The sequence below is a fragment of the Cenococcum geophilum genome (assembly GCF_001692895.1).
Source record: "Cenococcum geophilum 1.58 unplaced genomic scaffold K441scaffold_23, whole genome shotgun sequence".
NCBI lineage: Eukaryota > Fungi > Ascomycota > Dothideomycetes > Gloniales > Gloniaceae > Cenococcum > Cenococcum geophilum.
Genome location: NW_027137581.1, coordinates 1,398,857 through 1,413,413, shown reverse-complemented (window position 1 = coordinate 1,413,413; position 14,557 = coordinate 1,398,857). Strand labels below are relative to the sequence as shown.

At 49.9% G+C, this 14,557-nt stretch overlaps 4 protein-coding genes across 4 annotated transcripts; 2 read left to right on the top strand and 2 right to left on the bottom strand.

The window, feature by feature from the left end:
* Positions 1-62: 62 nt before the first annotated feature.
* K441DRAFT_611701 (ankyrin repeat protein) lies at positions 63-3,909 on the bottom strand (the record flags this gene model as incomplete). Its single annotated transcript, XM_067645583.1, has 5 exons — positions 63-595; positions 899-1,935; positions 1,997-2,834; positions 2,886-3,228; positions 3,265-3,909. The coding sequence occupies 5 exons, from the start codon at positions 3,907-3,909 to the stop codon at positions 63-65; spliced, it is 3,396 nt and encodes a 1,131-aa protein (XP_067503681.1).
* Positions 3,910-5,420: 1,511 nt separating this feature from the next.
* Positions 5,421-5,905, bottom strand: K441DRAFT_660469 (uncharacterized protein). The gene has a single exon (XM_067648704.1). The coding sequence runs from the start codon at positions 5,814-5,816 to the stop codon at positions 5,655-5,657; it is 162 nt and encodes a 53-aa protein (XP_067503680.1). The 5' UTR covers positions 5,817-5,905; the 3' UTR covers positions 5,421-5,654.
* Positions 5,906-6,459: 554 nt separating this feature from the next.
* Positions 6,460-8,398, top strand: K441DRAFT_677681 (uncharacterized protein; the record flags this gene model as incomplete). Its single annotated transcript, XM_067651093.1, has 5 exons — positions 6,460-6,502; positions 6,561-6,839; positions 6,910-7,830; positions 7,888-8,045; positions 8,096-8,398. The coding sequence occupies 5 exons, from the start codon at positions 6,460-6,462 to the stop codon at positions 8,396-8,398; spliced, it is 1,704 nt and encodes a 567-aa protein (XP_067503679.1).
* A 1,116-nt stretch (positions 8,399-9,514) lies between these two features.
* On the top strand, positions 9,515-14,497 carry K441DRAFT_705757 (xanthine dehydrogenase). The gene is made up of 5 exons (XM_067653620.1): positions 9,515-10,038; positions 10,096-10,299; positions 10,349-12,300; positions 12,351-13,825; positions 13,923-14,497. The coding sequence occupies exons 1-5, from the start codon at positions 9,760-9,762 to the stop codon at positions 14,132-14,134; spliced, it is 4,122 nt and encodes a 1,373-aa protein (XP_067503678.1). The 5' UTR covers positions 9,515-9,759; the 3' UTR covers positions 14,135-14,497.
* Positions 14,498-14,557: the final 60 nt, after the last annotated feature.

Here is a 14,557-nt window from a genome sequence, read left to right as displayed (position 1 = left end):
TATTTAGTTTATAAGCAGATCTATATATTATAGATATATATAACGTCTTCGATTATACCTAACTACACGGCGCCCTTCCCGAGCAGTAGCTCGACCACCTTCTCGTGGCCTCTGCCTGATGCTGCCTTGCCGTAGAATACTGCTTGCAGCGCGTTGCCGTAGTATGCTGCTTGCAACGCGTTGCCGTGGTATCCACCTTGCGCGTTAACGTTAGCGCCCTTCCCAAGCAGCAGCTCGACCACCTTCTCGTGGCCTCTGCATGATGCTGCCTGCAGTGCGTTGCCGTAGTATCCACCTTGCATGTTAACGTTAGCGCCCTTCCCAAGCAGCAGCTCGACCACCTTCTCGTGGCCGCTGCCTGATGCTGCCTGCAGTGCGTTGCCGTAGTATCCACCTTGCACGTTAACGTTGGCGCCCTTCCCAAGCAGCAGCTCGACCACCTTCTCGTGGCCCCCACCCGATGCTGCCTGCAGCGCGTTACCATATTCTCCTCCTCCTCCCAGCGCGTTAACGTCAGCGCCCCTCCCGAGTAGCAGCTCGACCACCTTCTCGTGACCCTCGCTCGATGCTGCCTGCAGCGCGCTGCCGTGGCGTCCTCGTCTTCGCGTGTTAACGTTAGCGCCCTTCCTAAGCAGCAGCTCGACCACCTTCTCGTGGCCCCCACCCGATGCTGCCTGCAGCGCGTTACCGTATCCTTTTTCTCTTCCCAGCGCGTTAACGTCAGCGCCCCTCCCAAGTAGCAGCTCGACCACCTTCTCGTGGCCCTTTCTCGATGCTGCCTGCAGCGCGCTGCTGCCGTAGCGTCCTCGTCTTCGCGTGTTAACGTTAGCGCCCTTCTCGAGCAGCAGCTCGACCACCTTCTCGTGGCCCCCGCCCGATGCTGCCTGAAGTGCGTTACCGTAGTATCCTCCTCCCAGCGGGTTAACGTCAGCGCCCTTCCTGAGCAGCAGCTCGACCACCTTTTCGTGGCCCCCGGCCGATGCTGCCTGCAGCGTGTTGCTGTATTTTTCTCCTCCTAGCGCGTTAACGTCAGCACCTTTCCAAAGCAGCAGCTCGACCACCTTCTCGTGACCTTTGACCGATGCTACCTGCAGCGCGTTACCGTAACGTCCTCCTTGCGCGTTAACGTCGGCATCCCGATTTAATAAGCTTTGTACTATATTCCTGAACCCTCCAAACGATGCGTAATATAAAGGCGGGGCTAGATTTCCCTCTCTTAGATCCGATACACCGTACCGTGGCTGATCTGGGCGGTAAAGACTATAGCAGATTTTATAGGACCTCTGATGGGAGCAGAAAAACTTAACGATTAAACTTTGTACCGTTTCATCCTCCCCTCCTGCTACTATGGCGTTGATCATCCAGTATGTTGCCGAATACTGGGCCAACGGAAAGGTCTCTTTGATCTTCTGGATTGGAAGGTCCAGATCGAAGTCCAGGTGCAATAGATATGCAAGGCAAACTGTTGCAATTGAAGCTTTAGCAGCCTCCTCCTGAAAATTTTGAGTGATGACTTTGTCAGTATAGTTTGACATCAGATATTCCTTGACAGAGAAATGAGCTATTTGAAGTTCCATGTGTTCGTCGTCCTTATCGTGCGAATGGCCCTTCGTGGACAGCACCACTACTAAGCTCGAGCAGTAACGCGAGATCTCTAATGGGTTAGGTATCCGCGCTTTTGGATCGAAGAATGGTTCTTCTTTAGGTTTTACTACTATCACATCCACAGCCTCCTCGATTCGCAGCGGCCGCTCAGAAAATGCTAAGAATTGTAGAATTCTTACTGCCTTTTCTTTGTGTTGAGAAGGTATACCGTGTAGAATCCGACCATAGGTCTCGTATAAGGTTTTCGGGAGGGAAGTGAGCGCGTCCTTAAGCTCTCCATAATCGAAGCAATCTACTAAGGCGTCAAGTTGACATGCAGCCCATCGAAACCTGTTAATTTTTAGTATGTAATTACGGATAGTAATCCTCAGGGAAGGCGCTTAGAACTAACATTCCATCAGCCTTCTCCATAAGCCGGGTCTCCATTTCGTCCTGTACGTCCGATCGGTCTTGCCATCTCTTGAAACCCTCATCCTCTCTTACCCTCTTGCGGACGTAGGCACGGATATCATTAGTGATTAGGTCGCTCTGAATTGGAACTGTGTTACCGTCATAAATAAGCTTATTTAATCCCGACATAATGTCCTGTTCTGGCCGGCTCGTCGTAAGAAGGTGGACGTTCCTTTGCTCTGAGCTTAGGAGATCTTTTATCCATGAGAGCAACCCTTCTGTTGGCGGCCCTTTTCTTGTATGGCATTCGTCAAGGGCATCAAGAATAATCCAGACTTCCATGTTCTGCTCTATCGTGTGCAAGAGGACCATACAAAGTGATTCGCAGGTTGGTTGGTGAAGTCCCTTTTGGCACGAAGAAAAGAGCGAATCTAATTGTTTCCAAGCATCGTTGCACCTGTAGCATAGCTGACTGATAAGTGACCGAACCATACTCTCAAGCGCCTGCTTAGCTGTATCGTTGAAGTCGAAGTAAAAATAGAGAAGAGGCTGATGGGAAGGAGTTCTACTAAGATCTTTAATGATTGTGGAGCTAAGAATCGTCTTACCACACCCAGGAATGCCATATAGCCATAGGAAGGAGTTTCGCCGTGTCTTCCATTTGGCGAACACATCGTTTTGTAAGAACCAAAGGCCTGACCCTTCCTGGCGTTGCTCTAACGCTTTGTTGTAATTTGTTGACGGATCTGGCGGACGTAGCCACTTGATAATTTTGCGTTGATGATCATCAAGGCGCAGCCTGTCAACACTAGAGCGGATGCGAGCTACGTCGTTTGCGACTTTTTGGATTGTCATTAATGGCATTCATGAGGTTAAAGAGGCAAACTAACCGGAGTCCAGAACTTCAGCAGCCCTTCGCGTCTTTTCCAAATCCTCTCCCGGAACAACGCCAAGAAACTCTTTTGCATACGCCGCAGCGGTTGCGGCAGCATACCTTTGCCACCGGTCGTTCTTGTGCGAGTCCGCGTAGTCGCAAATTCCCCTGATGATGAGACACGGGAAGCCGTTCATCAGACCGGCTGCTTCCATTTCAATACAGATGCATTCCTCCCCGGTATCCTTACAAATTGAATCTCTGAACGCGGCATCTTTGACAAGAGTGTTGCCGGATGCGATGATGCCATAGTAGATCTCCGGCTCATTAGAATCCCGATTATCCCGTGCTATTTCTCCCTTAGAATCGCAGTTGCTGCACCCAAAGCCATCAACATGCGGACACGTTGCTTTGAACAACCGATCATTTTCTTTCCCCTGATACACGTACCCAGGTTTACCGGGTTTTGACTTCGCCATCTGAGGATACCTCTTTACCATCTCTTCTAGGAATTCAGGAATTTTAGGCGGCCGCATCTCGTGCTGTGCCTGGAGCTTGGCTAGTGCTTTAAGAAGAGCCTCCGGTGGCATGTTGAGATTACCTCTGCGCTCGAAACCATGTCCCTCCTTTGCCTTTCCGAGGTCGTACTGCACAACTCCGCCGCTTCGTCCGTCAGGTTGGCTAACGACAACATCGCCCAGTCGGATATCATGGCCTCGTTCCGGCCTTGCGATAGCAGCCCCAATGCCTACCATGAGCCCGACACGAATTTGTGGAAAGGAAGACAGCATATGTGATGCAGTAGTCGCAGCGGGCGCTACGCCATAAACTCCCGCTGGTAGCGATGCAATGGCCACGTTATGCTCGCCAATGCGGCCCCATGTATATGAGTTCTTGTCAGAGAAAGGATGCGCGAAATCGAGAGGCTTTTCGTGTTGCTCGTCAAGCATGGCGGTCGCCGCTGCCAACTCTATCGGAAGAGCGGCAATCCATCCCACAGTGTATAGATCACGACTCTCCAGGGCTTTGTGCGTGGTCATGATAAGCGAGATCTATCACATAGAGAGGCTATAACAGGGGATATGGCGCCAGGGACGGTAAGTTAATCGGCTTTCTAAGGCGGGTTTCCGACCCGTTGTGGTGATGACGACCGCACTCGAAGGCCCACTACCATGCACGAGGTCCACTTAGCTGAGGCGAGACTCCTTGGCGCAAAAGCATGGTTATGGACGGTTCACTCCACGCACTTAGGGTCTTTATCCTAAACGAAACTGGTGGCGGAGAAAACTGCCACAATGGAAAACGCCGCATGCCCGCCGCACGAAGTGCTGTGCATACATATATATCCAAATAAATGTCTTATTGTTGTAGAATGATAAATTCATTGCGTAGAGGCATAATAGGTGCATTCACATCAAGGTAGCATGTTCTATCCCTTCATCGCATTGCCCTCTATAAAGTCACCTGCAACGTCCGGCAGTATTCCATGTTGTACGCAACACTTGTAAACATTTTCTTATATTCGTTTTCTCTATGCTGTTGGCATTATTTGTCTCTCATCTATTGGTAGATGCTCTCACCGTTGCTCCCTGCTTTGCCGGCGACAACCATATCATCAATACAAGCATTTTGACTAGTTGTACGACAACCCTTTGACCTCATCATATCTTCTTCTTCACTTCTAGCAGTCATCAGAGTTTACTTCTACCTCACTACCACCGTCTCAGGCTTCCAACTCTTCTTCTCCTACTTTCTTCGGCCATTATCTACTTTCATTGGTGTTGCTCCATTGTTCTCCCCCCATCAGCCCTCTGCTCTCTACAAATGAAGGTCGTATTGATTCGCAGCGGGGGTTTGTACCGTCCTCTCCCCATACAGGTAAGTCCTACTCTAATCCTCTACTACAGACCTTGTCGGAGGTAGCGAGCTATGTGTACAATAATAGCAGATGCAAGTTCTAAGGATAATAATATATTAGATCCTGCTACAAATCTTGAACCTTTCCGCCTCGATCCTCCGCTCCGTCCAGGCAGTCCTACTGGCGCTCCCCATCACCCTCCAATCGCCCTAATGTCCTCAGCTCTCAACAACAGCGTACAACGGTGCAAGAAGCTACTTCTGAAAATAATGGCAATGCTAGATCCTCCGCCCTCCCATCTCGGATCCTCCATAATCCTCCTTCTGAGCACACAGACGACAACGAGCTTCCTGACGACTAAGAAGATTCTTCTGATGATGACGTCCTTNCCATGCTAGCGGGATTGAGAGCAAAATTCAAAAGTATGAGAAAAGAGGCCAAAAGGCAGAGTCAACAGTCTTAGAAAGCTGCACACTGGTGGCCACGTGTGTTTCGCCTGGTGGAAAATGATGGGCATCGGTACTACGACGTTCGGGATGATGCAGTAAGTTATCCAGGTAAAGGGTAAGATCTCTTACTGATCGTACAATGCGGCTTGTGAAGGGGGACTTCGCATTAAAGGACATCGCAAAGCAGTTTATGGATATGCGTCCTGGTGAATTGGTTCTACCGAACGACAGGAAGATAATCATGGAAAGCGAGATGCGGCATCTGAGGAAAATCGAAGGGGTACTTATTCAATTGCGGTATGTGTACAATGTGGCGGAGCATTATGTTATTGGTATTAATGAATAATTATGTGGCTAGATGCAAGATGCTGCATGCACTTAGTGTAAATCCGATAAAGAAAACATTTTGGTGTTCACTGTCTGTTTCTAGTTTGTCCAGGTATTTATCTACTAGCCAATTGCATACTAAGAGTGTCGCTTAATTCCTGGCGTTAAGAAGGGTTGTTGTGGGAATTGTTGAGCCCAAGACTAATAGCAAAAATCCTACTATATTGAGTGAGATGGAAGCTATCAGGAGGGAAGCGTGCATGGAGCGAGACAGGAGACATATGAGTAGGCCAGGGTCTGAATCTCGTGACATTTTGGAGCCTGAATCGAGTGCCTGAGTAGAAGTAAAGGGAATATTATTATTTAGAAAGTCAAGAATGTGAAATTTCAAGTACACGGAAGTGTTGGAATTATTTGCGAGTATTCTAAATAAAAAAGCACGGAGAGAAAGATTGTTGAGGTTAAACCACATAAATTTCCTTATTCTAGATGTTTCGGATAAGCATACAAAATCACCTTGCCCTTATGAAGGTGGTGTGGCCAGAGTCACAACATATCGTTAAACAATCCTCATTCCATTCGAACGAAGTAAAGCTAGTAGCCTTACAATCCTTATTTCACTCCATTCTACCCGTAGTCTTTTTGATGATGCTAGGTGAGAGCTCCTGCTAGGATGATGGTAGAGTATAAAAGGTGACAAAGTGAAAGGCCTAGAGCGGGAGTGAAATAAATAGCTAGGCTAAATATAGCTAGCGCACTTTCACAACTTTGCTTGCGCTTGCCAAGGGCGCATTACTCACCTCCATCTCTTGTTCAACCGCTCTTTCTCGACACTTTCTTTAGCGCGTCCAGCCTTTCGCAAAGTACTTCTTGACTTGATCTACCCGCATCAGCGGCATAAACTTCGTCTTTTCATATTCCGGCGGCTCTTGTCTTTGCGCCGTCATTCTTTCAATATGGCAGCTCAACCTGATATTTCTTCAATCTTAGCGGCTTTAGGTATACGATTACAAGCTTCCAAGCCATCTGCAATGAGGTCTAATGTGGTATTTAATAGCTTCCCAGCGACCTACTAGTACCCCCTCTCAGACGCCGCAACAACAGCAGCAACAACCTGGCCTTCCTCAAGGCTACCCTGGCACTCTCACAACTCCAACACCGCCTACGGGTATACCAAGTTATGCGCTACCACAACCTACAAATTCAGGCAGCTTAGATTTGAGCGCGATAAAGCCAGTAAACACTGGCTCTGTGAGCCTTCAAGACGCGCTTGCAAAAGCACGCGGATTCGCTGCCGAGAAAGGATTGGCTTATGATTCAGGACGCGGCAGTACAGGTACGTGTATGGGGTCATTGTGCGACCGCGTTTACTCCAAGAATGTCTCATCGATACTAACTACGCACAGGTTCGAGAGAAGATTCCAGGTTAGCCGGCCGTTCATACCGTCGATCGCGTTCACGATCGCGGACTCCACCGCGGCGAGATAACCTTCGAGATAGTTACAATCCCTACCGAGACGAACGACGCGAAGATCCTCGGCGAGGAGGCATAGGATATGGACGAGAGAGGTCGCGCTCACCTGGGCCGCGCGGACGGAACACTTTTTCTCCTCCGAGGGCATACGGCGGGCGGGATCGATCTCCCCCATCCAATGATAACGCTGAGACTATACTAATTGACTCCGCGCTTGTCGGCTTGGTCATCGGAAGACAGGGCGAGAATCTGCGTCGAATTGAAGAAGACACAGGAACGAGAATTCAGTTTGTTACAGGCCCGGAAGTAGGTGGACCTCAACGGCAATGTAAGATTACTGGTAATCCACGGGCACGCGTTGATGCAAAGAGGGAAATAAACCGAATCATTGAAGAAAATGGGGGTAACCCACCTCGGGAAGCGCAAGCCGGACGCGGTGGTAGTAGGGCAAGCGCAAAAGCTGGCCATCAACCCGCTCTCCGGGAAGGAGAAAATAGTATCCAAATCATGGTCCCGGATCGAACTGTTGGCCTCATTATCGGACGTGGAGGCGAAACCATACGTGATCTCCAAGAACGAAGCGGATGCCATGTTAATATTGTTGGCGAAAATAAGAGCGTGAACGGATTACGCCCTGTGAATCTCATCGGAACTCCTCAAGCTGCCGCCAGAGCCAAGGAACTCATTCTGGAAATCGTCGATAGCGATACCAAGACCCTTGCGCAAGGCGGTCCACCCCAAGACGGTGGGCGACGTGGAGATTTTGACTCTTTCGGAGGAGGCAGCAGTGGTAGTAAAATCAATGATACTATCATGGTTCCTTCAGATTCTGTTGGTATGATCATTGGTAAAGGTGAGAAATCCATTCTTGTTACACACCACCTCGGCGTAGTTGCTTATTTTAATATAGGTGGAGAAACCATTAAGGAAATGCAAAACTCGACTGGATGCAAAATCAATGTTTCCCAAGCTTCGGGTGCCGATATCGAACGTGAGATTGGTCTTGTTGGGACTAGACAGGCTATTGAGGATGCGAAAAGGGCGATTTGGGATAAGGTTGATTCGGTAGTAAGCATCGACTGTGCAAATGGCCACGACTGAATACTAACTCTGTGTAGCGAGAGAAGAATGGTGGATATGGTGGCGGAAATAAAAAGGCCGGAGGACGTGACCCCGGCAGCTATAGTGACCACTACTCACACTCACAACCCCAGCAGCAATTCGGGCAGCCGCAAGGTGCCGGACAGAATCTGCCTCAAGCGCAGTCGAGTGCTCCACCGCCCCAAGGAGATGCTGCTGTTGACCCATACGCTGCCTGGGGCGGCTACCAAAATTATCTGGCGATGTGGTATGCTGCTGCAGCCCAGCAACAACAAGCAGCGGGCCAAGGTGAGCAGCAGAGACCGCCTGGGGCTGCCTAGACAACAGCGTGATGTGTCCACCGTGACGTTGATGCGCTTGCTGAAATCTCCTCAACGACTGATGCATGCATGCATGACCGATGCTTTTGCGATTTCCACTCTGTTATGGCTTGATTCTTATTACCCTCCTGGACTGCTTTCGACTGCTTTGACCTGCGACCCGAACTTTTGATGACGTCTTGACTTGTGGCTGATACCGTCTAATTGCATGCCCATCATGCTTGATTTCTGCTCTTATGGACCGTCGATGACCTCGAATGCTTTGAACACCTCAGGATGGATACCTTTGACCTCTGCTGCGCCTATTGACTGGCTTGACCTTGTAGCCTGGATGACATGATTGGTTTCGCATGGTATCCGTGATCAATGCTCGAACGCCTCTCAGTTTCATTGCGTCACTCATCACCTAAATCATTTTGCTTGCGGCCCTGTTTACCTGGCCAGGTTTGTGATGCTGCCGCAATTCTGGAATGGATGAGACGAACGGTGTCTCGACTTATACCTTCGGGTTTCATGCGAAAAGTCCTTTTTCTTCGATGTCTATAATTCGGGCTACACGTCCAAACCTCATGGTAAGGTACCGTAAATGCTTGCTTATTGTAGCCGTCGATGTCTCACAATCGGTGACGGTATGCTAGCCTCGAGCTGAGTATTCACTGGATATTTTCTTTCAGTTCATGTAACATAACAGTTTAGCTCGGCGTGGGCAATAAAAGACCACAGAGTTAATGATATATTTTCTCTACTCCAAGTGCCGCCCAGTATCCTCTGACTATGGCTCACTCAGCTTTTTTCTAGTCCATGCAAGAAGTCCTCGAGATGCTCCCCCTACCCAACAGCGATGCTTCCCAAGTGAATGATTGGTCTGACACGTGACTTTGAGAAATTCTGTTGGGTAATGCACATCAAATACAAACATGTAGCGGTCAATGTAAGCCAGCATCTCTCGGAGGCGGCCGTTTGAAAACCATATGTGACATTTAGTTTATGTTGTCCTCTGATTGGCTAGATGAAGATCTCCAAACGCATCTCGATCCGTAGCGGAATTTTATCCCCGTGATTCGCTCCCCAAGCAAAGGCTAGGAGTTCGCCCCTCACGATTAGCGTTGCGGCCATCGCCGTCCTGCGCCAACGGCAAAATGGAGGATACAGGTCGGGACGTAAAGCTCTAGGTGATAAGGCCGAATGATGGCAGTTTGTCTTCTTTCTCATTCGTCTGATCTTGATCTTTCTTTTCCTCCGGGCTATTTCTTGCCGCTGCTCGATCATCTGGCCCATATCTTACATACTTGCCCCACCCCCGTTCATCTCACAGCTGCAGGGCAGCTTTTCGAAGGGTTTTCAGGGCTATTCCTTTGCGCATGAAGATTGTGTGGGAGCTACTCACTATTCACGGCTTTCTGAATACTTGCAAAATGGCTCCTGGAATAGTCGAGCCCACCGTGCCAGCTGAGTCGATGCGGTCCCTAATCTCGGTGACTGAGAGCTACGATGATACCTTACGCTTTTATCTGAATGGCACCAAAGTTGTGCTAGACTCCGCCGACCCCGAAGTGACTTTGCTTGAGTATCTCAGAGGCATTGGACTTACCGGAACCAAACTGGGCTGCGCAGAAGGCGGTTGCGGTGCCTGCACAGTTGTATGTATATACGCAACCCCTCTGTCCACCGGACGCCTAATTAATAAGATATTCTAGGTTGTATCGCAATACAATCCTACCACTAAGAAAGTATACCATGCCTCCGTTAATGCTTGTCTTGCGCCACTAGTCAGTGTGGATGGCAAGCATGTCATCACAGTTGAAGGAATTGGGAATGTGAAGCAGCCACACCCTGCGCAGGAGAGAATTGCGAAGAGCAACGGCAGCCAGTGCGGCTTTTGCACCCCTGGAATTGTTATGGTCCGTAGAGCCCCTACGCCGTATAGAATACAGCTAACACCGACTTCAGAGCTTGTACGCGCTCCTACGAAACGACCCGAACCCCACCGAACACGACGTCGAGGAAGCATTCGATGGCAACTTGTGCAGGTGCACGGGATACAGGCCAATACTGGATGCAGCACAAAGCTTCAGCGTGGAGAGGGCATGTGGCAAAGCTACAACAAACGGAGGTAGCGGATGCTGTATGGAAAATGGCAATGGTGGCGGGTGCTGTAAGAATGGAGTCAATAGCGAGGAGTCTGAGCCAATCAAGCGGTTTACGCCGCCTGGATTCATCGAATACAATTCAGAAACCGAACTTATCTTCCCGCCGGTGCTTCGCAAACACGAATTTAAGCCATTGGCATTTGGAAATAAACGCAAGAGATGGTACAGGCCAGTCACCTTACAGCAACTCCTCGAGATTAAGAGCGCCTACCCTTCCGCCAAGATTATTGGAGGCAGCACAGAGACGCAGATTGAGATCAAGTTCAAAGCGATGCAATACAGTGCTTCGGTCTTCGTTGGTGATATAGCTGAGCTAAGGCAGTATTCTTTCGAAGAAGACTACCTGGAGATCGGCGGAAATGTCGTTCTAACCGACTTGGAGAAGATCTCCAAAGAGGCCATTGAACACTACGGAGCAACGCGTGGACAGCCGTTCGAAGCGATCCTTAAGCAGATTAGATACTTTGCAGGCAGGCAAATTCGCAACGTTGGTACACCGGCCGGAAATCTCGCAACGGCTTCGCCAATCTCTGATTTGAACCCCGTATTCGTCGCATCGAACTCCATTCTGATTGCCAAATCCCTGGACAAGACAACCGAGATTCCGATGTCTGAGTTCTTCAAGGGCTACCGAGTTACAGCTCTGCCACCTGACGCTGTAATTGCAAGCATACGGATACCAGTTGCTGCTGAGACCGGGGAGTATATGAAAGCTTATAAGCAAGCAAAGAGGAAGGACGATGATATCGCCATTGTTAATGCTGCTCTACGGGTGTCTTTGGACGAGGAGCATGTCGTGGAAAGTATTGATCTAGTTTATGGCGGTATGGCTCCCATTACTATCCCTGCCAGGAAAGCAGAAGAATACCTTGAGGGCAAGAAATGGACCGATCCTATGACTCTGGAGGGCGTCATGAATGCCTTGGAAGAGGACTTCAACCTCCGGTTTGGCGTTCCAGGAGGTATGGCCACATATCGTAAATCACTTGCCCTTGGATTTTTCTACAAATTCTACAACGAAGTTCTTGCCGAGATCAAGGCTGAAGACGTTGAAGTTGACACTCAGGCTATTGGAGAAATCGAACGCATGATTTCTATAGGTGAGAAGGACCACGGAGCTTCCGAAGCCTACACTCAGAAGATTCTTGGCTCGGAACGCCCACATGTTGCTGCCATGAAGCAGTGTACTGGAGAGGCCCAGTATACCGATGACATTCCTGTCCAGAAGAACGAGCTGTACGGCTGCCTGGTGCTTTCGACGAAGGCACGTGCAAAACTTCTTAACGTCGACCCATCCGCGGCTCTAGACCTCCCTGGTGTTATGGACTGGGTTGATCACAATGATTTACCGAACCCGGAGGCCAATTGGTGGGGCGCTCCTTGTTGCGACGAAGTCTTCTTTGCAGTCGACGAGGTTTTCACTGCCGGCCAGCCCATTGGCATCATACTCGCGGATTCGGCGAAGAATGCGGAAGCCGCTGCACGTGCCGTCAAAATTGAGTACGAAGAACTTCCAGCAATCTTCACAATCGAAGAGGCAATTGAAAAGGAAAGCTACTTCGATCACCACCGCTACATCATCAAGGGAGACGCCGAGAAGGCATTTGAGGAGGCGGATCATGTCTTCACTGGCGTCGTAAGGATGGGAGGTCAAGAGCACTTTTATCTCGAGACTCAGGCTTGCGTCGTAGTTCCGAAACCTGAGGATGGCGAGATGGAAGTATTCAGCAGTACACAGAATCCTTCAGAAACGTGAGTTTCATCCTTTCTGATTCTCAAATATTTGTTTAACATCATCATAGGCAAGCGTACGTTGCTCAAGTCACTGGTGTGGCGGCGAACAAGATTGTCTCTAGAGTTAAGCGCATGGGTGGAGGTTTTGGAGGCAAAGAGACTCGTTCCGTTCAGCTTGCTGGTATCTGCGCGGCAGCAGCAAAGAAGACTCGCAGGCCGGTACGATGCATGCTCAACAGAGACGAGGACATTTTGACTTCTGGCCAACGACATCCATTTTTGGCGAGATGGAAAGTTGCTGTCAACAGCGATGGAAAACTTCAAGCACTGGATGCGGACGTCTTTGCCAACGGCGGATGGAGTCAAGATCTCAGTGCAGCTGTCTGCGATAGAGCCCTTTCGCATAGCGATGGAGTCTATCTGATCCCTAACGTTCACGTTCGAGGAAGGATAGCCAAAACGAACACGGTCTCCAACACCGCTTTCCGTGGCTTCGGTGGACCCCAAGGAATGTTTATTGCCGAGAGTTATATGTCTGAAGTGGCAGACCATCTCGGCATGCCCGTTGAGAAGTTCCGCGAGATCAACATGTACAAACCTGGAGAAATCACACACTTTAACCAAGAGCTGAAGGACTGGTTTGTTCCGCTCATGTACGAGCAGGTCCAGGAGGAGTCCGACTACGCTCGGCGCCGTGAAGAAGTTGATGAGTTCAACAGAACACACAAATGGAACAAGCGTGGCTTAGCTCTCATCCCGACAAAATTCGGTATCTCTTTTACTGCTCTTTTCCTTAACCAGGCCGGTGCCCTTGTTCACATTTACCATGATGGCTCGGTTCTTCTCGCTCATGGTGGCACTGAAATGGGCCAAGGCCTCCATACCAAGATGACCATGATAGCTGCCGAAGCCCTCAAAGTACCCCAAGACTCCGTCTTCATTTCTGAAACCGCCACCAATACTGTCGCTAACACATCTTCAACTGCTGCCTCCGCTTCCTCCGATCTTAACGGGTACGCCATCTGGAACGCCTGTGTGCAATTGAACGAGCGCCTAGCACCATACCGTGAGAAATTCGGGCCAGACGCAACTATGAAGCAGCTCGCACACGCCGCCTATTTCGACCGCGTCAATCTATCTGCCCAAGGCTTCTACCGCACGCCGGACATCGGCTACGTCTGGGGCCCCAACACGGGCCAGATGTTCTTCTACTTCACGCAGGGTGTCGCGGCTGCCGAAGTCGAGATCGACACGTTGACGGGTGACTGGACGTGTCGACGCGCCGACATCAAGATGGACGTGGGCCGGTCCATCAACCCGGCTATCGACTACGGCCAGATCGAGGGCGCGTTCGTGCAGGGCCAGGGACTGTTCACGACCGAGGAGTCGCTGTGGCATCGGGCTTCTGGGCAGATCTTCACGCGCGGGCCGGGCGCGTACAAGATTCCTGGGTTTAGGGATGTGCCGCAGGTGTTCAATGTTAGTTTGCTGAAGGATGTGGAATGGGAGAATCTGAGGACGATTCAGAGGAGTCGCGGCGTTGGTATGTTGATCATTCCCCCCTTTTCTTTCCGTACCCCTTCATCCAACAGATGGATGGGAAAAGAATACAAGAGGCTGGACTAATAGTTGTATCGCAGGCGAACCGCCCCTCTTCATGGGCTCCTCCGTCTTCTTCGCCATTCGAGATGCGCTCAAGGCCGCACGTACCGAGTTTGGCGAGGAGGAAGTGCTGAGCTTGCGCAGCCCGGCTACTGTTGAGCGCATCAGAATTTCGTGCGCGGATCCGATCATCAAGCGGGCAGCTGTTGAACCGAGAGAGGGCGAGAAGAGCTTCTTCATTTCCATCTAGGGGGGAGTTGTAAAATGAGGAGCAGAATGGGAATTGAGAGAGTGGAGTTGGATGAAGTTAGCTCCAGGGAGAACGGGTTCTTTTGCTTGAATCGACACGTGGCGATGAATACGGTCATGGCCGAAAGAGCGAGTGATGTTTGTACTTTTGCGTCAATGGAAGCTCGATGTTTATATACCACTAAATGCATGCTCAATCCACTCTGACTGCATTGCTTTCTGCTGAGAATGAGAGTAACGTTATCACTTAACCCGCCAACGTCCATCGAGTGTGTGGTCGGTGCGGAACACTAGAATCAGAAGTACGCGTAGTTATAACCTATATAGATTTAATCAATATAATACCAGTGGAGTTTGAAACGCCTCTCCTCCTTCGATCTATTACATCTGCTTGATATGGGCGTTGTTCCGAAATACACGATCT